General features: G+C 40.5%; 1 protein-coding gene across 2 annotated transcripts in view; it reads left to right on the plus strand.

The window, feature by feature from the left end:
• The window catches only part of LOC142113426 (charged multivesicular body protein 3), a 44,606-nt gene extending 33,795 nt beyond the window's left edge, over nt 1-10,811 (plus strand). For both annotated transcript variants that reach the window (XM_075193992.1, XM_075193989.1), the window contains 4 exons: nt 1,301-1,480; nt 5,007-5,128; nt 6,855-6,969; nt 9,103-10,811. In XM_075193992.1, coding sequence (XP_075050093.1) covers nt 1,301-1,480; nt 5,007-5,128; nt 6,855-6,969; nt 9,103-9,248 — 563 coding nt within the window. In that variant the 3' untranslated portion in view covers nt 9,249-10,811. The remainder of the gene's footprint in view (nt 1-1,300; nt 1,481-5,006; nt 5,129-6,854; nt 6,970-9,102) is intronic.
• Nucleotides 10,812-22,602: the final 11,791 nt, after the last annotated feature.

Consider the following 22,602-nt stretch of genomic DNA (forward strand, 5'->3'; position numbering starts at 1 on the left):
ATTCAATATTCCCAACACTTTTTTTTTTTCAATACCTACAACTAAGAAATTTTCATTCCACCACTAAATTATCTTTAACAATCAGGCCGTTGACCTCATTCGAGTCACTTTTCCTCTGGCGATCTTCTACCAATGGCCTTATATCTCTGCTATACGGAGAGCTGAGAGTCCCTGACTCAGACATCCAGGATTCCCATGAGCGAGCCTGGGAGGAGGATCTGGGGGGTCCCTTGGATGGGGAAGATTGGGATGAAATAAAGGCCAACACTGCATCTAGTTCAATCTGTGTGAAGCTGAAAGAAAATGCCTATAAGCTTCTTTATCGATGGTACTTGGTCCCAACCCGATTACAAAAAATCTTTCTGGACTCATCCAGCTCATGTTGGAGAGGATGCTCATCAGAAGGGTCCTTCCTCCATATTTGGTGGCAGTGCCCCAAGCTTGCCCCATTCTGGTTGGAACTACGGAACTTCGCATCTCAGATTCTGCAGATTGACATCCCGGTCTCTCCCAGATTTTTCCTTCTCCCACTTGGAATTCCATCCGCAACTAAACACCAAACAAAAATGTTCCGCCACATAGTTTCTGCAGCACTATGTCAAATTGCCACTAACTGGAAACAACCCACCGCGCCTACTATGCAGACAATTATTAATAGAGTTTGGCACTCATACAAAATGAAGTTTATGACATGCATATTGCGCAACACCTCTAAATCATTTAATAAAGTCTGGGAACCGTGGATGTCATTTTTTCAAATCCAAATTCCTTTTGCCCTATGACTCCTCTAAAACACTCCACTTGATATCCCCCCTCAACCCGTTACCATTCCCCCCACCTCCCCCCACTTCTCTATTTCTTGCTCTGCTTCCTTTCTCTTCTCTTCTATTGGCGGTCTGCCACACCGCCTCCTAATCTATCTTGCCCACTTTTCTCTGACTGGCCTCCTTTCTGTTTCTTTCTTCTTCTATCCTTATAGCTAAAATTTGGTCAATCTCAATATTCTCATTATGATACACAATGTTTGTATTAGTCCCTGAATATTTATAACCTGATTGTAACAGATTTTGTCTTGGACTGATGCTCATTATTGACCTTCTCAAAAATAAAACTTTTAAAAAAATAAATAAATAATGAACGTACATAATCTCATACACAATGTAACAGTGTTTGCTCTCGTAATTATTCCCTTAATCTTATTGATGCATAAAATGTATGTTTGCATTTAGTTGAAATCGGTGATTATGTGCCTTTATATTATTATTGGGGGGGTAGTTATGTGACTGTGTTCTTCTTCCAGATATCCAGAGAGAGCAAGAAAAAGTCAAGCACTCCATAAAGGACACGGCAAAGAAAGGCAACCGGGAGGCTTGTGTTATATTGGCCAAGGAGGTGGTACAATCGAAGCGGGCGGTAAATAAACTGTACGCCTCAAAGGCTCAGATGAACTCCGTACTCATGAGCATGAAGAACCAGCTAGGTAAGGGGTCACGGTTACATTGTGGGTGACGTTATCGCATGCAGGCTGCTGTATAAAGTGTGGTTGTCGTGTGCTCCTTACACCATGTGTTGGCCTGTTGTAGTTACATCCCTATATTGTATATAACAGCAGTTATAAAGTGCTGTACAATATTATGCTGTGGATTTCAACACCCAATCAGACGTTGCAGAAAAGCTGTGGATTCTGATTGGCTGCTGGAGTTCTCTAGAGGAGAGTGTACAGATAAGCAGTGGATTCTGATTGGCTGCTGGAGTTCTCTAGAGGAGAGTACAGAAAAGCAGTGGATTCTGATTGGCTGCTGGAGTTCTCTAGAGGAGAGTGTACAGATAAGCAGTGGATTCTGATTGGCTGCTGGAGTTCTCTAGAGGAGAGTACAGAAAAGCAGTGGATTCTGATTGGCTGCTGGAGTTCTCTAGAGGAGAGTGTACAAGTGCAACCGTATAAAGCTATGGTTGTATCTAACCTCTGCCGTTGAGTTTGCTGTAAATCCTTTGAGTGGTTGCAAAGGAGACGGGGGTGCCGCTCAGATGGGGGCTGCGTTATTCAACAACTGTGTATTATTTGATGCAGTATAATATGCTGGCCATTTGTAGCTCCATAACGTGATGGTCTCTGCATGTAGTATTGTATGGCCAAAGGAAATGTTTTCTAGGAACGGGTAAATCAGCTGTAACATGGTATTTCCTCTCAAGTAGTTACTTCCACTTTTGCCAGAAATAGATTTGTTTAAAAATAGTAACAGTCCCTGTCAGTTTTAGTTGCAATGTTGACATTTCTCCCATACTAATGTTGCCTAACTCCTTCACGCTAAATGATACTATGGACAGCGGTAACAAAATAGTTGTTCTTGTCTGTAGATAGTGAGCACGTTGTTTAGGTTGCAAACGGTGTAGAAAATAATAGAACTTTATCTAAGACACTGCTAAGATTTTTTAAACAGTCAGGGTTCTATTTGTCACATGAACTGTCAGTTCAAGCTGCAGAAAATATTTTCATGAAAGAGACACAACCTGGTGGTGTTGAACTTGAATTCCTGCGAGCGTTGATAAACATCATGTACTGAAGTAATCACCAATATGGACCATGTAATCTATGGGGCATATTCAATTGTCCGCGTTACTCTGAAAAGTAACGTGGCGTGCGCACAATTACCGTCATTATGGTAATAGTGCGCGTAATTTACCGTTATTACGGTACATTTAATGCCGGCTTTCAGCTCGCAGCTCAGGGAGTTGCGAGATGAAATCCGGCTTAGAATTACCGCAATAACGGTAATAGTTTTAACGCCACGTTACTTTTGCAAGTAACACGAACAATTGAATATGCCCCTATGTATTTCATTTTCATTGTTTATTAAACAATCGGAGATCCCTACTTTTCTTAATGGTTCATTGAAATGTAAAATTATTGTTACAAGGATTTTTTTAGGGAGGAAAAAGAAGCCTAGAATAAAGTTTGTTGGTGGTTATTATTTATTTATTTTTACCCCAGCCTATCTACTTGTGAGCTGATTATTATTTTTTTATTATTTAAGATAGAACACCCTGTCCCATCCAATCCCTTCTCTTATTTTACATAATAGAGCTTGTCAGGCAGACGCGACTACTGGTACTGTGAATACTTAGTGGTACAGTGAAGATCATTTAAAATGTTTCTTTTCAAACAAAGAAAATGAACACAAATGTCCGTAAGTCATCTCGTTCTGCATTGGAAAATAAAATGTAGAAAACAAAGAAATTTAGCATGTTTTTTTCTTTTTAATAAAAAATAAATATCCCAAACCACCGGCCCTAAATTCTTTCGCACTTTACGCATCTCAGTGCCAACTACTACGTTTGGTTTAGGGAGCAACTAAAGCCACTATTTCACATTAATACATATATAACAGATTATTGTGACAGGATGGGCTTACTCCGCTTCCCTCTTAGGTGTGGGGGGTTGGTTTTACAGATTCGTCATGTGGTTCCTCTTACTGTCAGCAATCTACTACTCTTGTCCACACTTAATGGTTCTACTTGGCCACCAGAATAAGTGCTAATTTTACACCCGCAAGGTACCCCCAGTTGTAGGAGAATAGTTGTTAGTTACCCTATGCAAGTGAGCAGGACAAACCACTCAGGATAGTGGACACTGACTTCAACACATGATAGCTGGTATAGATATCTTGCAGGATCTGTATAGTGATGTTTTTTTGCTCAATAGCACTTTTTTTTAGAGCTTTTTTTTTTTTTTTTTTTTTTAACAAGTGTTTATTAGCGGTCAAAATAGAATTAACAATGCAAAAGGATACATGTTATATCAAACAGAGTATAATCAGTGCATTGTATAGTGAAGCAGAAGTCTTCATGTTTCAGAGATAAAATAGCACAGATTCTATGAAATAAAGACCGGCATTTTAATATATTTAAAAGAGAAGAGAGAAAAGAAAAGGAGAAGGAAGAAAAAGAGGAAGATAAAAGAGAAGAGGGGGAGGGGGAGGGGGAGGGGGAGAGGGAGAGGGAGAGGGGGAGGAGCGTGGGAAATCCCTCTTGAGCCAGAGGCACTTATGAGAGCTTTTACAACCACTTGAAGGTAGTACACTGAGATCCATCAACATGGGCTCCTTATATAGAACCAAAAACAGTTCCACCCCTGCCATGAATTCAGATAGGCATTGCCATAAAGCTGGACCAATCCTAGAGGACGATGTGATCAGAATCGCCAATCTGTGAGAGGGTTTAGACTGCACTGAGCCAACCAACCAGGACTAGATTTGACTGGGCCAACAAACAGACAATGACATTCTGTTAATATCTCCGCTGGTTGGTCATGAGGACAGACCTCTCCTCCGTTTGTGATTCCCCAGTGACTGCATGTGCCCACACAAGTTTGGTTCATAAGTTGGGACAGTTTCCACTACTAGACTTTCCTTATAGAGGATGACCCCGTGTGGGTTTATGGCCAGTGCTTCTGCAAAGGAATGTGGTTGTCAAGGTAATGCCTTCCCCCAGCTCCTGGTGCCAACACTTAGATACCATGTATCACAAACTATGCTGAAATCCAGGACCAAATAACACCCAGAGAAACACACCTGCGTATCTAATGGGCATCCGAAAACACAGTACTACACTGTCAATAGACGTAAGATATACAATAATTTATTTCTGGCCATTTCCAATTGGGGGACGGGAAATTCAGACACAGTTATGTATTACTGAGCTGTATAATGTACATGAACCTAGAGTGTTAAACGTAACTAAATACATAAAGATGCCGGAGAGGAAACAAAGGGAAGTATTGTGTGTTGTTATTGAGGTGCTGATTATCTGGATGCTTCATCTTGTACATAGTGTTGGAAAGCTCGGTAAACTGGACTTAATCATGACTTCTTACTTGGCAACAAAATCGCAAGTGTGATGGTCATTTAGGTCCAGTAAAATGTTGTATCAATGCTACTATTTTTGTTTCATGTCTGAAATGTTGACCAAGTGTAGCTTTGTTTAACGACCTTCATGTGCCGTTACAGCCGTGCTCAGGGTCTCTGGCTCCTTGCAGAAGAGCACTGAGGTTATGAAAGCTATGCAGAACCTTGTGAAAATCCCAGAGATTCAAGCAACCATGAGAGAGCTGTCCAAAGAAATGATGAAGGTAAGAGTGGTGTTGCACAGTCTTCCAAAAATACAATGCATTAGTGAGTTCTTAAAGTATAGCATTGCAGAGAAAAACTTCTTCTGCAATGTGCAGTCAAATCTATTGCATGTATCGTAATAGTGCCATCTGGTCTAATTGTAGAACTCTTACTTATCTTGACGCTACTATTGCAGCTGAATAAAATACCACTTCATGTGTCTGATCCAGCTGCTGGATCATCATTTAATGTGGTGACATGAGAGGGGTGGGGGTGGGGGTGGGGGTTGCAGATTTGGTTTTAGTGCTCTTGGGCCAAGGTGTCAAAACCAATTTTGGCTTCACTAGTTAGTGTGTGTGTCACGATCCAGCACTTGCCCCAGTCTGTGTGCTGTGTGTAACCAAGAGTTAATAAAAAACAGCCACCTAGACTTTTTAAAAATGAATAAAACGCTCCCTGCATATCCTATATACCAATTCTGTCTCGTCAATAATGCCACCACAAAGATTTATTTGTGAAGAACAAACACTCTTACTCTGGAAGCTTTTGGTTTTCCCTTGATCTAGACTAATCTCCCACAATTTGCTTTAATCAGAGTTGTCATAAACCAAACGACCTCATCTGCTTCAGCTATGTAGCGTTCTAATGCATGTGAATTCGTAAGAACAAAGAGACCTGAACTTATAAAGTGTTATTTTTAATATGGAAAATAAATCCACAATGCTTAAGATAAAAAACAATTAACAAAAATGGCATACAAAGTTAATACACAATACTGAAAAGGGAGAAAACAGAAAAATGGTAAACTCACTAATAATGAAACTTCTATCTGCTGGGAGAGCATGAATTCAGTGGAACACTTGCCCATTGTGAAATTGACTCCCAAAAGTGAACAAAAACTGTTAAATTTACAGTACATTTAAACGTGCTTCAGATGCACACAGCCCCGCCGTCACTGCTATGTGCTACAAGCTCTGTGTAAATGCAAATTAGTTTTTTATGGCCGCCTCTTAAGTCAGGGTTTATTTACACTGGCCAAACTTCTTACCAGAATGTCCTACAAAGATGATATTACCTCCACACAACAGGTCATAACTATGGTATTTGAGAAAATTTTCCTATGTCTTTATTTCCCTTCACTTAAATTTAAATTGAGCTGCTCAGCCTCCTGGCACCCAGTTGAGATGTCCTGAGAAATCACAGAACCATGAAGAATGTGAGGGGTCTGTTTGGATATTATTGTTGATATTGATATAAACTTGAAAAGAGTTTTGAAGAAGTTTTAGATTTTTTTTGACCCATGCCACAAATTGGTATTGGGCACTCCTATGTAACTACATCTCTGGATAGCTCTCTATAAATACCTCATGAGTAGAGCAGAAGAATATAGAGATAATCAAAGAGATAACCATATAATATAGACTCCTCTCAGGTTTTAACCCATGATTGAAAACAGAGTTCCTGTAAGCCACACCAACATAATAATATGAATTAAATCACAAAGACCAATTTGCAGTTCTATATGGTTATAAGTAACTTGCATATGACAATGTGGTTGGAAACTAAACACACAGTCCGATACCTGTCATATTTTCTGCATCTTCTCTGCTACCATCCTGCAGAGATCTCCTGTTAATAAGCAGTTTCTATAGAGTTTTTGTATATTGGAAGAATGAGAGTTTCTGTATAATAGAACAATGGTAACCTGACGGGAGGTGTAAAGTGTTGTTCTGGAAATTCCTGCAGGCCGGCATCATAGAAGAGATGTTGGAGGACGTGTTTGAAGGAATGGAGGACCAGGACGAAATGGAAGAACAAGCAGAGAAGGAGATAGATAAGATCCTTTTTGAAATCACAGCAGGTAAATGGATTGTTCAGCTCTTCTTTTATTCATATACGAGGAATATGATTAGATATAAGTAGGGATGTGCACCGGCCACTTTTGGTGTCTCGTGTTTTGTGTTTTGGATTCGGATTTGCTTGAGGTTTTGGGTTCGAATTGTTTCGCAAAACACCTGACGAAAGGTTTTGGTTCGGATTTAAGGTTTTGGATTCGGATTTATTTTGAAAAAAACATAAAAAGTGCTAAAAACCAGTTTTGTGGGTTTTTTTTTTCACTCCTACGCTATTATTAACCTCAATAACAATCATTTACACTAATTTCCAGTCTATTCTGAACACCTCACAATATTGTTTTTAGGCCAAAAGGTTGCACCGAGGTAGCTTGAGCACATAATGCCAAAAAAAGAAGTACAAGATGGAATTGTTCTGGGCCCTCCCTCCCACCCCTCGCGAGATTCGACGCGAGACTTGGACGACAGAGCCTCGTTTTCATTTTTTTGGGCGCCGGAAATATCCGAACTGTGTTCGGATCCACACTGTTCAGGTGGGCTCGGATTAGCGGAATCCGAGCCCGCTCATCTCTAGATATAAGGGGCGGATTCAATTGTCCGCGATGTTCCTAAGAACTTTTTACGGTAAAAATTAAAGCGGATTTTTGCTTGCTCCTCTATGGGGTGTGAGCAAAAAAAATCTGCTTGACTTTGTAAAAGAAAAAAATCTGCACGAGGTGCCTCGCGGCCGTTCCAGAGGCACCTCAACTAGATTTTTTTTTTATTAATTGAATCTGTCTTGGAACAAGTGACAATCCATTGGAATCACCTTTTATAGTTATCACCTTCACTAGTTTAAATGTATATGATATGTAGATGAAGTTTGCAACTTAATCTTCCCCTCCCCCCAAAAAATGCAGACGTAAAAACGAAGGTAGGTGGCCCTGCTTGGTTTCCATTCTAGTGGGGAAAGGACAGAGACAAGAGGAGAGAACAGCGATTGAGACTAGGAAAGGGTGTACCATTGAGGAAGTATATGAGGAAGTAGAGTAGGTTCTAGTAAAGAGACGGGTTTTCAGAGGCTGGGGGGGGGGGGGGGGGGTGTGGTCTGATCAAGTTTTCCATAGGTAGGAGTCAGAGGTGGATATCTGAGGCGAGGCACAGGTTAGAAACAGATCCAAGAAGGTGTGAGGATGGGAGTATAACAAGACTCTTCGTCTACATGACCGTTCCCCAAGGTTACCCGTTGACACAGACGCCACATCGTTCATTCTTTTCATGCAACACCTAAGTTAAAATATTGCAATATATTAAACCAAAATTATTAGTAAATATGAGTGAATTTGAAGATCCAATTGAACAACCGCTATTTTATTTTACTTACAGTATAGACAGCAATCCCCATTGCATTAATTCATCTTATACATAGAGATGATTCTTGATGGTTCAGACTTAAAAGGAAAGTAACACAAAAATGTATTATGAAAAAACATAAATATACAGTGTTCAGCCAGGCACAGCTAAACAAACATTAACAGGATCAGTAAATAAACTGTTAAACATATCTATCCTGAAATGCTGATTATGAAGCCTTTGCCTTAGGAAGCAGCAGACAGTCCTTATGTGATTCCCTACCAAAATCAAATAGGTGATAATATCCCACATGAAGTCTTACTGGAGTATAGTTCGGATAGCGTGCGGGCCAGCCCTGTGTAGCGGCCGCGAGTTAGCAGAAAAAGAAATAGATGATGGCTAATCTTAAGTGCCTATTGTCAAAGGTAGAATGCAAAGTGTGTTGTTCCTAGTAAAAGGATGGGCTGCATTCTAATGAATATTGGTGCAATTCACAAAATGGCAGCCTCCACTGTCTGCGTAGGTAAAAAGTGATTTTAGAGAAGAGCAATCAGTGATCTTGTCCGTCTGTATGAAATTCTCCTCCTCATTACTTTGTAGCAGCGCTCCTCACAGTAACTAGGAGGAGGAGTTTGCTGATCTTGTCGTTGTGTATGACATTCTCCTTGTCACTTTGTACAGCAGCGCTCCTCACAATGACTGTAGTTATCTATGTCATCGTCTGGTGACACCTGTTTATTTTACAGAGTATAAAGCATAGGATTGAGATCTTACTAGCAAACCTGCCTAACATTGACTTCTTTTTTCAGGGGCCTTGGGTAAAGCTCCCAACAAAGTCACTGATGCCTTACCGGAACCGGAACCGATGGGTGCCACCGCCGGGGCCGTGTCTGATGAAGAAGAGGAAGAGGACTTGGAAGCCATGCAGACCCGGCTGGCTGCTCTCCGGAGCTAATGGCACCTTGTACAAGTTCACTTATCCGGAGAGACTACTTTTCTTTGACATGAAACTTTCTTTTGTGAAAGTATTTTGGGTTCTATATCTATCTATCTATCTTTGGCTTAATAAAGGTGGCATCACCCCTGTGCTGTCTTTTCCCCTGGTTCCCACTACTCGCACCTGCAGGAGTCATGCTGGGGGCAACTACGGACATGACTGCAACTGTTGATTATGCACTTCTCTCTGCTCACTGCTGCTGGATGGGCCTTATCTACAGCAGGACATAACAGGAGGGCTTGGGCTTTTATCTACTGGGGGAGATCAGTGCATTAGACAGACAATGGACTAAGACAGCGGGTTTTGAATCTATCAGATAAATTATATTGTACTATATAAAATCGATTATTAACCTCCCAGTTCTGAAATTCCTGACCCTTATCTGCTGCTTCAGCCTACGCATATTCATTATTCTTCCACATGAGGGCGCTGCAGATTTCCATGCATCCTCTATCTGGTGCATGGTATTTTTGCATTACGACCTGAGCTAGGTTAAAACTGTTCCAGAGGGGTTTGTACATCCACCTCTTCCACAGACTTATAATTGGTAAGGGGGTGAGGATTTCCCCAACCTCTTCCCTTCCCCAGGACACTAGCTCCAGCTCCCTGTGCAGATTTACCTTTAAATACAGGTATTATTTTGTGCCCATCTGGAAGCAGAGAAAAAAAAAAGCTCTCTTTTGTTATATAAACATGACTTTTTTCTTTAAATGGTCAGTGCATGATCGATCCCTATTTCTATCTTTTAAACCTGTTAAGGCTCATAATCCTCCTATACTCACCAAATAGTTTAATCGCAGGAACCCTGGGAGGTACAGGCGCAGCCGTTGTTAGAGACTGCCTTGTAAACACTACACCTAAAAACTTCCAGGTGCCATCTGAAATAAAGTTACGTACCTAATTATAATCATATACCCAATGATTCAGGAGTGTGTGCTTGTCTAGGCGACAGCATTGCCTTGTATAAACATCTAGACGGTAAGTCCTTGTGAAGATGGAGTTTGGAGAATGTTCAATGTTACTTTATATCTGGGTGGTTGTTTTTGGTTTTTTTAACTGGGGTTTTAAGTGCTTTAAAGGGGGGTTGTACGCCCTCCCTTCTGAAAACACTGACCTTTTTTTTTTTACTTTTGAGAGGTATAACAGTTAATAATACACCACCCTGGGCTTTTAACCAGAACAAGAAGTAGTATATGAACCAAAGAAGAGTGCAAACAGTAATCACACCATAATGAGACATAAACTAAGCCGTGCTCAACAATAACCGAAGGGAGGGAGGGTGTACCCCATGATAGATGAATATATTGGTTCTTATATACACTTAGCATGGGTGTAGATGAAAGATGGCGGTGGTGATGATCAGATGACTTGGCTGTCGTATGGAATATAAAACAGCACTTTTTGTTTAGCAGCGAAGCCCAATATGGGAGAATGTACATAAAATGTGCAAATGATGGTATTTTTATATGAGATGGAACCATGTGACACTGTAACTTTATTAAAGGCTGTTTTTATGCTGTCTTTTTGTATTCTGTTTCCTAAGACCATTTGATGAGATCCTGTTTAGAGGAATGGTCATTGGAACACAAGACTGTATTATTATCTTCATTCTCGCCTTAGGAAGTGTGACAGCATTGCATAGAATACAACAGTGGTCAGTTCATATTGTATACTGCACAGTGTAATAGATACTAGTGGTCATAGACAGAATGATATAAAATGAATTTCCCCTATGCCTGCCTCATAGAACCCATAAACATCTGTGTCTGAAAGGCAGGGCACGCTCTGACGTGACTGGTTTTATATATTCATCCATGATAAAGTTGTCTCTTGATTGTTGGGTAGGTCACATGACTTGCATTAACCCACGGAGGTCACAATGTCATTGTCTGCTTCACAGACCCTTTTATGGGGTTAATCCCTTTCATTGCTGGCAGGTGTATGCATAAATATATACGAAAAACAATTATTCATAACTTAATGAATTGCATTTTTTGTACCTGTGAGAGAATTGACTGCTTGTTTGTGTCCAATGAATCGATTACAATGGCATCTTAGGATTGTAGCTAAAAACATAATGAATCATAATTGTATCTGGGGGTGGAGGGCAATCATGATTATACCCCAACATTACATATTTGTTATGCGTATATCAAATAGTCCAAAATGCACAACAATGAAGTTTATATAAAGAAATATATTAGTGTACAGAAAGTGAAACAGTGCCTTCATCTCATGTTAATAAATATTATGAAATGTCAAAAAATCTACATTTGATAGCAAAAAAACTTGAAGTCTAATTGCCCCAAACAAACATGATCTTGTTAAATGTCTGCATTGAGACATGATAATATATACTCACAGCCACATTAAACAATTTTTTTCTACACAGATAAGATTTAAGTTTGGTTCCAAATATACAACTGTTGAGCATGTATATACAATGTAACACGGTTATCACTATTTATAATAAAGTATGAACAATTGTAGAACCATAACATGACTGTAGCATTATTCTACTATGCTTTGCTGTCTTTACAAATCAGTGAGGTAACTTTCTTTACTTTCGCTCGTCCTCCTGGCTGCAAACATTTGAGGCCTTGATCTGGATTTAACCCTTCCTATTTCTTACTTGAAGCAGGGGCTTTCTGCCGAACGCAGTTTTAAAGCCGTGCATTCATGAAAGTCCTGAAGTCTGGTTGTTAGACCAGGTTCTGGCAGATCTATATGTTCCAGGAACAGAAGCAAAACATCTGAATTTTTTTAAGAATATACAATTACTATATTTATACGATGCTGCCTCCCCCATTCCATGACTGAAGTAATGAGACTCTGTTGAGTTATAATTTGTCATTTAATATTTACCACAGCAAAGTTGGTTGTAAAACTACAACGTCCACTGATCTCTATAGGCAGCATTACTAGAACAATAAGAAGATTTAAGGAGAATTAAAAGCTATACTTCCTGCAAAACCAAGGAGATTTATACTTATTAAGTCTCTTTTTCTATGGTCTGTACTGCTGGTGTCATGTGTGGGTTAACTTAAAAATCACCAGTGGAAGCAGGATAACACAACAACGGATGGTCCTCCCCTTCTCCATTAGTAACCAAGTCCACCCATCAGTAAATTGTTTGTAGAAGGGATGCGAGCATTGTAGAACGTAATTGCAAAAGAGCCTGGAATTTTAGTTTGAAATCAAGGGAAAGTGTTTATTGGTATTGGGACAATACTGTGCAAGCCACAGTTTGTGTTTGAGGGATGTAGGCGTTACACCGAGATAGAATCCATGGTGGATAAACTCAAGGATATTTGAAAAAGCAGAGATGCCATTCAATATGGCAGAATATTGTGTGAGACAAGAAATAGCCAGAGGAGGTGCATGTACCCTAATCTGTGTGCTCACAGCGAGGTAGAGGCAGCTGGCAGGGAGCATCCCACAGTGTCCATGACTTGACTTCCAAGTTATGGTTGTTGTGCAGGAGTGGGTCCTTGCTGAAAGGATCCTGCCAAGTTGGGCATATGGTCAGATTTACCAGGTCTTCATACCATGAACTTAATGGCTAGTCTGCACCAAAAAAAAATGATTGAAATACCCTTTGCCCAGAGAGTATCCATGAAGATCACTGGAAATTAAGTTGTAGGCCATAAGGTCAATGTCTGACTGCCCCCCAGCAAATACAGATTTGTTGGAAGACATCCGAAGAGACCACTCATTGAGATGTATTGAGGTAATCCACCTGTCAACTCTAGGTATCGCCAAGATGTGTGGTACATGAATGCTAAAGATAAATATATTTGAATGTAGTTAAGTGTACATTTAATAGCAGATTGTAGAATTAATATAATGATCTTTATTTTGAAAATGTTTAATGTATGTGTTTTATTTAGAGGACACTAGATGTACACAGACACATGTATATAATGACTTAAAAAGTAAACTTCCATGTGACATAAAGATTAGACTGTTGGACGAAGGAATTCCATCTTCAGAAGAATCTCCCAGAATGCCGAGAAGTGAGCCATACCCACACGACCAGCCCAGATGAGACTCTGAACGAATGGAGTACACAGATTTAAGAATGATTGCCTTGTCATTGTTCTAAAGCACTCTTTGCTCTGTAGTCTGATAAAATCAATATGTTCATAGAAAAACTTTTAGATTGCAATCTGGATTGAAGCAAGATATGACCTAATATGCGCATGCTTTTATTTTTCTAAATAAAACCATTTATCTTTTTTAATTTTCTTGGTTCTGTTGGTATGAAAATCCAATTATTGCTTTAACAATGAACTTCTACACATTGAATAAACCAAGCTATTTCTGCTATTGTAGCCTTGCTTTAGGTACCACTTGTTGAAACAGGACAGCCTCAACTGTAATGTGGTCCGATTAAATGTGAACTAGAGATCCTGGGAAGCTCCATCACAGGCCTGGCAAACTTGTGACTCTTCGGGTGTTACAAAACTACAAGTCCCAGCATGCATTGCCAGCCAATAGCCAGATAGCTGGCATGGTATACTGGAACTTGTATTTTCACAACACCTGCAGAGCCACGGGTTGGCCAGGCCTGCTCTAGTATATTGGTGGGTAAATGGGATTCCTTAAAGGACCATTGTCCTTGACAAGTCAGATGAGGAAATCTTATAACCTGACATCTATTGTTACTACATGCCTTATTCGAAGAGAACATGGGCAGCCACCTTGGAATCTGACTGGATCCATCCATTAAATTAGCTGGGATAGATATTTCTGGTTCTTGGTTTGTGTTGATAAAAAATATATTTGGAATGGTCAGATATGAAAGAGAAAGAACGTCAGTCTTAGAAGGTGAAGTCAGTCCTATGATGTCACTAAGGGACGACTGAGTTCAGTTCCCGACCATGGTCTTATCTGTGAGGAGTTTGTATGTTCTCCCCATGTTTGCGTGGGTTTCCTCCGGGTGCTCCGATTTCCTCCCACACTCCAAAAACATACTGGTAGGTTAATTGGACCTAGTCTGTGTGTGTCTGTGTTATCATCATCATCACCATTTATTTATATAGCGCCACTGATTCCGCAGCGCTGTACAGAGAACTCATTCACATCAGTCCCTGCCCCATTGGAGCTTACAGTCTAAATTCCCTAACACACACACACACACACACACAGACAGACAGACAGAGACACACACAGACTAGGGTCAATTTTTGATAGCAGCCAATTGACCTTCTAGTATGTTTTTGGAGTGTGGGAGGAAACCCACGCAAACACAGGGAGAACAAACAAACTCCTCACAGATAAGGCCATTGTCAGGCATTGAACTCATGACCCCAGCGCTGTGAGGCAGAAGTGCTAACCACTTAGCCACCGTGCTGCCCATGGAATGGAATTTAGACTGTAAGCCCCAATGGGGTAGGGACTGATGTGAGTTCTCTGTACAGTGCTGCGGAATTAGTGGCGCTATATAAATAAATGATGATATATTCATTTCAATACTGTGTCTTAAGGGAAGAATGTCCTGAAATAGGAACAGAATCCTTGATGTGACTGCCAGGAGCTCTTCTGGAATTGATCACCTGTGGTGTTGGGACCTAACAGACATATTTTAATGCCCCTTTTGGCTTGAACATGAGGGTCTTCTGATCAGAATGGCTAAGTAAGCTGTTACAGATAAAAACTGCTAATACTGAGAAGATCTTCATAAATACTCTTGGGGCAGCGTGCAACACAAACGGCAATGCTATAGATTGAAAATGATTGTAATCCACAGTGAACTTAAGAGAATGTTGATGAGATATATAAGTGGCGGTAAGGCGATATGTCTCCTGATGATCTCAAGGAGATTGCCTCCATAGAGCTGATCACAGATCTCCGAGACTATTGGTACAAAATGATTCCTTTTTCTTGGACACATGAAGAGTTAAGTAGAATCCTCAAAACCATTGTTTTGGCGATACCAGTACAATTACTCAGGATTATGGGAGTTGTTGGTTGTTGAACTAGCCTTGACTTTTAGCATTACATTTCTTTAAGTTGCCCTTGTATGATCTCAGCTGTGTCTTGGTATGTGTGTTTGAGCCCGAATCAAATCCGGATAAGTCCTCAAAGGATGAAGAATCTGATTACTGTGTCTAGCCAAGAGCTACTGAGGATAGAACTCCAGTCAGAAAAATAACTGGGACTTGCAGTAATCAAGTAATATAGCAAACAGAATAAGTGTGTCAATGGACCTCCCCTCTGGCGCCAAAAGATCCAGCCTGGGAGGAAGGCTTTGGCCATGGATCACCTGAAAACATCGTAGGTCCCTGTACTTAGTAAACATTAACCTCTGTCCAGACCTCTGTGATGCAGCAATATTGAGCCACCTGTTAGAAAACTAGTGTTGAGCTATGGCCAACATTTAGTATAATCGCAACTATGATGTGTGGCTAGAGGAGGTTTGAAGTAGTAGACCAGATAGTCCCAAGGTTCCACAGCAGTGTCTATTACCCATTACAATCAAACTAAACAATATTACTCCATAGTAGGCCAGAATCTTCTATATTAATACTCACTGGTGCCAGGCTGTATTAGCAATTACAATATGTATGTTTGGGCTGAATGTATGTAATGGAAGCCACTTGTTTGAAAGAGGAAACCTTTAGGTTTGTCTCCTTGGACTATTTGAGATACATTGCATACCTGACCCCTCATGTATTTCTCCAAGAATTGCTTCCATAGTCATAAAGGAGATGGTTTTACATTAGATACTTCCGAGTGCCACCTGCTGGAGTGGCTTCAATTATTATACACTACTTTCTAATGTACAAAAACAACTTATACTCCTAGAGGCCTCGTAGACAAATGTTCTAACTTTAAAGAAGGTTTCACATCCACCCACGACAGCTACTTACTTCCACTGTTCCTTGAGTTTCTCAAAGTGATGCTCATGCATTAAATAAATTAGCCAGGTCCTTCTAACAATACACTACTAATACCTCCAATACCTCCCACTTTTTAATTCTTACCATTAACCAATGACATTTTTTGCTTTACTTATTTATTCGTTTATTTATCAACAAGCTTGTATTTAGTGTACAATATTACTTTACATTCTATTTCAAATACCACACTGAATATATCTTTATGTACGTACTACATTATTCCTAAAATTTGTTGCATTAAAAAAATAGCTAGGAAGTATTAGATACCTCTGAGCTGCCTTTCTTCTTCACAATCTTAGTTGTGGTCATTGTTGCTTTGTTGGCAGTTTACCTGCTTGTGTTTCTTATGCAAAGCTTTAAACACTTAGGTCTTCAATTTTCAAATCCACCACCCTATTGTGAATTTGCTTAAAATCAACCAAGAATTTGGCAATTCTCTCTTTGCAAACTGATTTAATATATTATTTATCTCTGATGAGGTAATGATTTTAAATATGATGCCATCTGGTAATCTTAGCTGCTGTCAGTCTTATTTGGTTCTAAATGCTGAAAGTGTTTCTGTGATGAGGACCATAATTTGTGCCCTTGCTGTAACAATTGAGGATTCCAAGTAGAGCAAATTAGGACTACCATACGCCAAGCTCAGATTCCATCAACCACGTTCCCCTTTACTGCATATTTGGTAGCTTGTAGTGCCCTTCTGTGAGTTGTTTGTGATAGTTAAATAAAAGAAGTAAATAGTCCATTGAATTGAAGTATAAATAGAACTAGGACACAATAAAATATTATGTTAATACTGGAATACTCTTACAGATAATTGTTTAATAAATACTCCTTTCTACAAATAATAGTTTGACCAAACACATACTTTTAAGAACTGCATAGACACTTATTTTCATATAAGAAGTTAGCAGAATTTGTTACTGTTCACTCCATCAACCAACTATGATGATCGTTAAACTTTGCTGTGCTATGCCCAGGTGAAATAACGTTTCATTAAATATTTATTCAAGTTTGAATACAGTTTCAGTTCACCATCCATCCAGGAGATGGCACTAGTGAGCTGGATAAGACATAGGTTTTCCGGTAAATGCAAGCTGGACAAAGGCTTAGTGGCATTTGATCTACATCCATATAGTCTAGGCTGAAAATGGCTGTGTATCCTCTAATAAAAAGTTTCTGTTTCTTCTGAAGTAGAAGGATAAATTGTAGATTTACTGTACGTATTTGCTAAAACATCTAAAAACCAACAGATCAAAAGGCAACTCTTCAAGACAGACTGAGGAACCCACCTGAAATTAGTGAAATAGAGCAAAGAGTAAAAGGCTTTAAAGGGGAGAAAGGGTCATGTTGGCAACGTGATCACAGTCTCACCTTGAGGGACATGGCTTACTACACGCATATAAATACTTTACTATGTGTTATAGCAACTAGTGCGGCATAAACTTGTAGAACTAGGAGAAGAGGTCTTCACCTATAGCAGCCGCCTTTCCCGTAGAGACTAGTTATGCTCACAGGTACTCAGATGCCCCCAGGACTTACACTCAGTGTAGTACAAGTTTATATTCACACGGCAGCACACAGGTACGGGAGGTAATACACAGAGGAGAGACAGACCAGAGATCTGCGGACTGGACAAAGCATCGGCGCTGGTGGCGTCCCGGCGACAGAGGAAACGCCACCAGCAAGGCAGAGAGAGTCGCGGCTGCTCACACTATGAGGGTGTATTATTCTTTTTTAAAGGAGTTTATATTAAATTATGAAGTGTATAAGAAAACAGATTGCAGGAAACCAGCATGATATTTGTTTGTATGATACAAGTTGTGCCCTAAATTGGGAAAACACCAGAAACAGCACAGGATACACAGGGAGAGCCAGACACCAAGTGGTAACTTGTTGCTATGACAAGGTTGCACTGTCCAGGTGAGATTTATATAGTCTGGAGATAGTATATGCCGCCTCCCAACCACAATCATGTGACCGCCCAAACCAGGAAGTGCTGAGCTGTACACAGAGGCAGGGAAATCAGCAGCACAGGAGCAGGTAAGTTTGTGACAACTCTACACTCTATCCAGATTGATAACCTCCATGAAATTACCTCTGAATTCCGACTAACAGTGAAAGAAATTAATTCTGAGGTGGCTGAGCTGGGTACCTGCACTGACCATCTTGAAACCAAAATGGAAGATTTCATCTTTTCTCATGACTTGATCTCTGCTCACGATGCCCTCCAAGAAGACGATTCGGCTATTAAGGAGAAGATTACAACCTGGTTGCCAATGCTAACTGTATGGAATTGCGACTTCCCTGTTCAGTAAACATCTTCCATCTGCTTCAGATATTCTCATCGATTAGATCCATAGATTGTCTAAATAATCCATGGCTCACCCTTCCTGTTCGAAGGACACCGTCTCCATCTCCATTTCTTTCATATAAAGGAACAGGTCCTCCTCTGCCTACTGCCTCCACCAATGTTCTTCTCGATTGTCTCCAGCTGTTCGCAGACATTTCTCCTACCACTCTAGCAAAGAGTAGACAATTTTGCTCCATTGCTTCGGCCCTACGAAATGCAGCTATTCCCTACAAGTGGGGATTTCTGAGTCGCCTCATCATTCACAGAAATGGGATTCAGACAACTGTCTCATCGCCGGAATCTTCCCTTTCATTGCTGAAGGAATGGAACAACCCAGTTCAGACTCTACTCTCTGTGGTCCCCTAACAAGTTCGGAAAGATTGGATGTCAGTGGATACTTGACTTAGTTTTGAGATTCCTCTGTAGACTCTACTAAGTGGAGTCTACGTGTTGCTTAAACCTTTTCTTTTCCAGGGTTGGAACATGTTATCCAGAGTAATTTGATGCCTCCAGTTCAAGATATGTGAGTTGACCGCCCCGAGGTCTACTACTAATCTTCTCATCTTTATATAGTATCTTACCCAACAGTTATCACATTGGTCCCTACACACTGCCAGGGTACTTTCGGTACTGTCTGATTTGGTTTTGCTATATTTGGCTGTTTGAATATCATAATATCATGTTTGCGTAAGTTATTTCCAGGTCTGTACCTGTGGGCTAGTGCCGACTGAAAACTATAAAAAAAAAAAAGTCAGACGCAAAGGGTCAGGACTAATATATAATAGTATACAAAAAAATAAAAACAAACCAAGTAAAAAATAGCATAAGGCTGCTGTCATGACAGGGGCTGCCACAACCCCTAAAATTCAGACACCACAAATACAAAACAAGAGGACAGCACTATAAACCCTTATGTAAATCAGTGAACCGTACACAGCTGGCAAAGTTAGCAACTGGACACAAGTTGCAATATATAACAAAAGTATAAGAATTTAATAAACTTCAAAATACATTAAAAAAGATATTTAACAAAAATAATAAAACAAATAAACTAAATAAATACAGATTAATATAATATTGGTAGATTAACGGAGATTTCAGCCAATAGCTCCTCTTGTATATCAGTATTCAAAAAAGAGCCATCCATAACATATCTTTCTCCATGCATATTCTCTCTATATGAGAGTATTAGTATCTCCAACTGTGCATTGGCTTCTATTAGTAGGTTAGTAACCTGATGTGTATCAACAAGTCTTAGGGAACACTTCACGAGATTAGCAACCGGTACAGTACGGTACACAGAACAATGAAGGTATAAAAACTTTCAGTTTACCCAGATCCTGGGATATTTGTTAGTATAATACTTGCAGCTCTTTCCTCTCCGATGCACTCTCAAAGCGCAGGTGGCCACCTGATCCGTTCTCCTCCCTTAATTCCTTGTCTCCTTTCGCCAGTGCTGTAAACATTTCCAATACAGCGCTATATCCCTCCCTTCAATATCAGCCTGATAATAATGATTCCACAAAAGTTCTTTAACATTGAGGACATCAGCTCCTGTTCACTGCCTCTATAAGTCTTACAGACGCGTTTCGTTCAGACCAAACTTTATCAAAGATACTTTCATAATTCCGATCTGAATGAAACGGACTCTGATTTTATTGACATCAGCACTAGTTGTTCTGCACTTGTGTTTTGTACTGTTTATTTCTGTTCATGGTTTTCGTATTCATTGCACTTAGGCTTTACACATATTTTCTTTATTGGTTGTCAGATCGGGTGAAGTCTGGCCATTGCCCCTGGTCCCAAACCACTTTTTTTGCTACACTGTCCTTGTAGCAAAATCTCTAGTTTCCAATATAGAAGCTATTTCTTTCCTCCACTTCCCATGGTTTTCTCCCTCTTCCACCCTTCAGATATTGTGGTCAGAATCCCAACTGTATTTTGCTTTCCTTGAAACACACTGACTTCTTCTCGCTTCTGTCCTTACCCCTATAATGGTGTGTTTTCTCGCTCTCTTAATACTAAGGGTCTAAACTCCCATAATAAACAGACTAGCATTGCGTTACTTTGCCCTCCATAAGGCTGACATTATTGCTCTCTACTCCCTAGCTCTCTAATCTCACATACCCGATATGCCATGTTTCCTCTGGCCCAATTAAATGGAATGGTGTTGCCATTTTTCACCAATCTTACCCTTTTAAGCTGGACAAGAAAGTCTATGATAGGGAAGGTAGATATCCGATTTTGGTAGGCTCCTTGGGTAACAAAAAAGACACACTGGTATTTCCTAACTGCCCCTAACTCTAATCAACTATTCTTCTTAAAGAAACTTTGTACTGAGATTCAAAATGCCACAATAGGAGCCTTATTTTTTCATGGGCAATGTTAGACTTGAAACTCAAAGCTCAAGTTTTTGAACTACAGAAATCCTTTGAACATTAACTTCTGATCTTGGAAACTCGCCATAAACTATCCCCTTATGATTCTTATATTGAAATTAAACTAACTAACTGACATTCGTAAGAAGTTGCAAACTTTATCTAAGAGCCAAATGCATGCTGCTGTAGTCAGTTGCCAACAGAAAATTTACACTCTCGGTAATAGAGCCAGTAAGCTGTTGGCCTGCAAATTGAAAGTTGCCGGATCTTCTGAAAAATTGTCTAACCTGCATACCGATAGGTCCAGCCCGCAACCCACACAGGAATCCATATGTTGTTTTCTGGAACCTGACACTCCTCTTAGTTCCCCTGGATGTGGAGGTCTCCTTGTCCTCTCTGTGGACAAGGTTGAACAGGCCATTAAGTCTCTAAAAAAATATAAAGCACCAGTCCTAGATGGCTTCACAAATAATTTCTCTCTTCCATTCAGACCTGAGCTGTCCCATGCCCTTACAGCACTGTTTAACTACGTTGTCCGCGTTCCCAAAGAAATGCATGAATCCAAAATTATTGCTGTGTGAGATTATTAGAAAATGGCAGCGTTTAGGAACAGCAGCAACTCAGCCATGAAGCGGAAGACCACATAAAATCACAGAGCGGGGTCAATGACTGCTAAGGTGCATAGTGCGTAAAACTCGCTAACACTCTGCTGATTCCATAGCTGAAGAGTTCAGAACTTCCACTGGTATTAATGTAAGCGCAAAAACTGTGAACCGAGGCTGTCACGATAAAGTACTCTGGAGATGGTAATAGAGATACTGGAGCAGCAATAGTTCAACACAGGCCACGAGCTGAGAGCAGACTGAAGTGCACGCAATCCACAAGGAGAAAAGGAACCAGAACCACAGGCTGCAGAAAGTGAGCTTGAAGAACAGGCATCAGACAAGTGAATCCAGGAGGTTTAAATAGTGCTCCAATAACACAGCCAATAAGGAAAAGGGAGAAGGTCCTGAAGGAAAACAAGACCCTGCACCTGCGCAGATCTGACTGTAGATCAAAGAATGGTGTGAGCCTGACGCCAGGACATGCCAGTTTCAAGATCAAGTTTCAAGAGGCAGGGAACGAGACAGGTGCCCGTATGCAGGACCGGAGCGTGACACTCACATCAAGACCAATGGTGGCAAGTGGTGTAAAGCACACCAACACTGGACTGTGGAGCAGTAGAAACGTGTTCTGTGGAGAGACGAATCACGCTTTTCTGTTTGCGAGTCAGATAGGCAAGTCTGGGTTTGGCGGATGCCAGTAGAACGTTACCTGTCTGATTGCATTATGCCAACTGTGAAGTTTGGTGGAGGAGGGATAATGGTATGGGGCTGTTTTTCAGGGTTTGGGCTAGGCCCCTTATCTCCAGTGAAGGGCAATCTTAATGCTTCAGCACACCAAGTAATTTTGGACAATGCTATGCTTTCAATTTTGTGGCAACAGTTTTTTGTGTGGGGGGGGGGGGGGGGGGAGGCCCTTTTCCATTCCAACATGACTGTGCCCCAGTGCACAAAGCAAGGACTACAAAGACATGGTTTGATGAGTTTGTTGTGGAAGAACTTGACTGGACCGCACTGAGCCCTGATCTCAACCCCATCGCACACCTTTGGGATGAACTAGAACAGAGACTGCAA

This window comes from Mixophyes fleayi, chromosome 1 (genome assembly GCF_038048845.1).
Source record: "Mixophyes fleayi isolate aMixFle1 chromosome 1, aMixFle1.hap1, whole genome shotgun sequence".
In the NCBI taxonomy this organism is placed as follows: Eukaryota; Metazoa; Chordata; class Amphibia; order Anura; family Limnodynastidae; genus Mixophyes; species Mixophyes fleayi.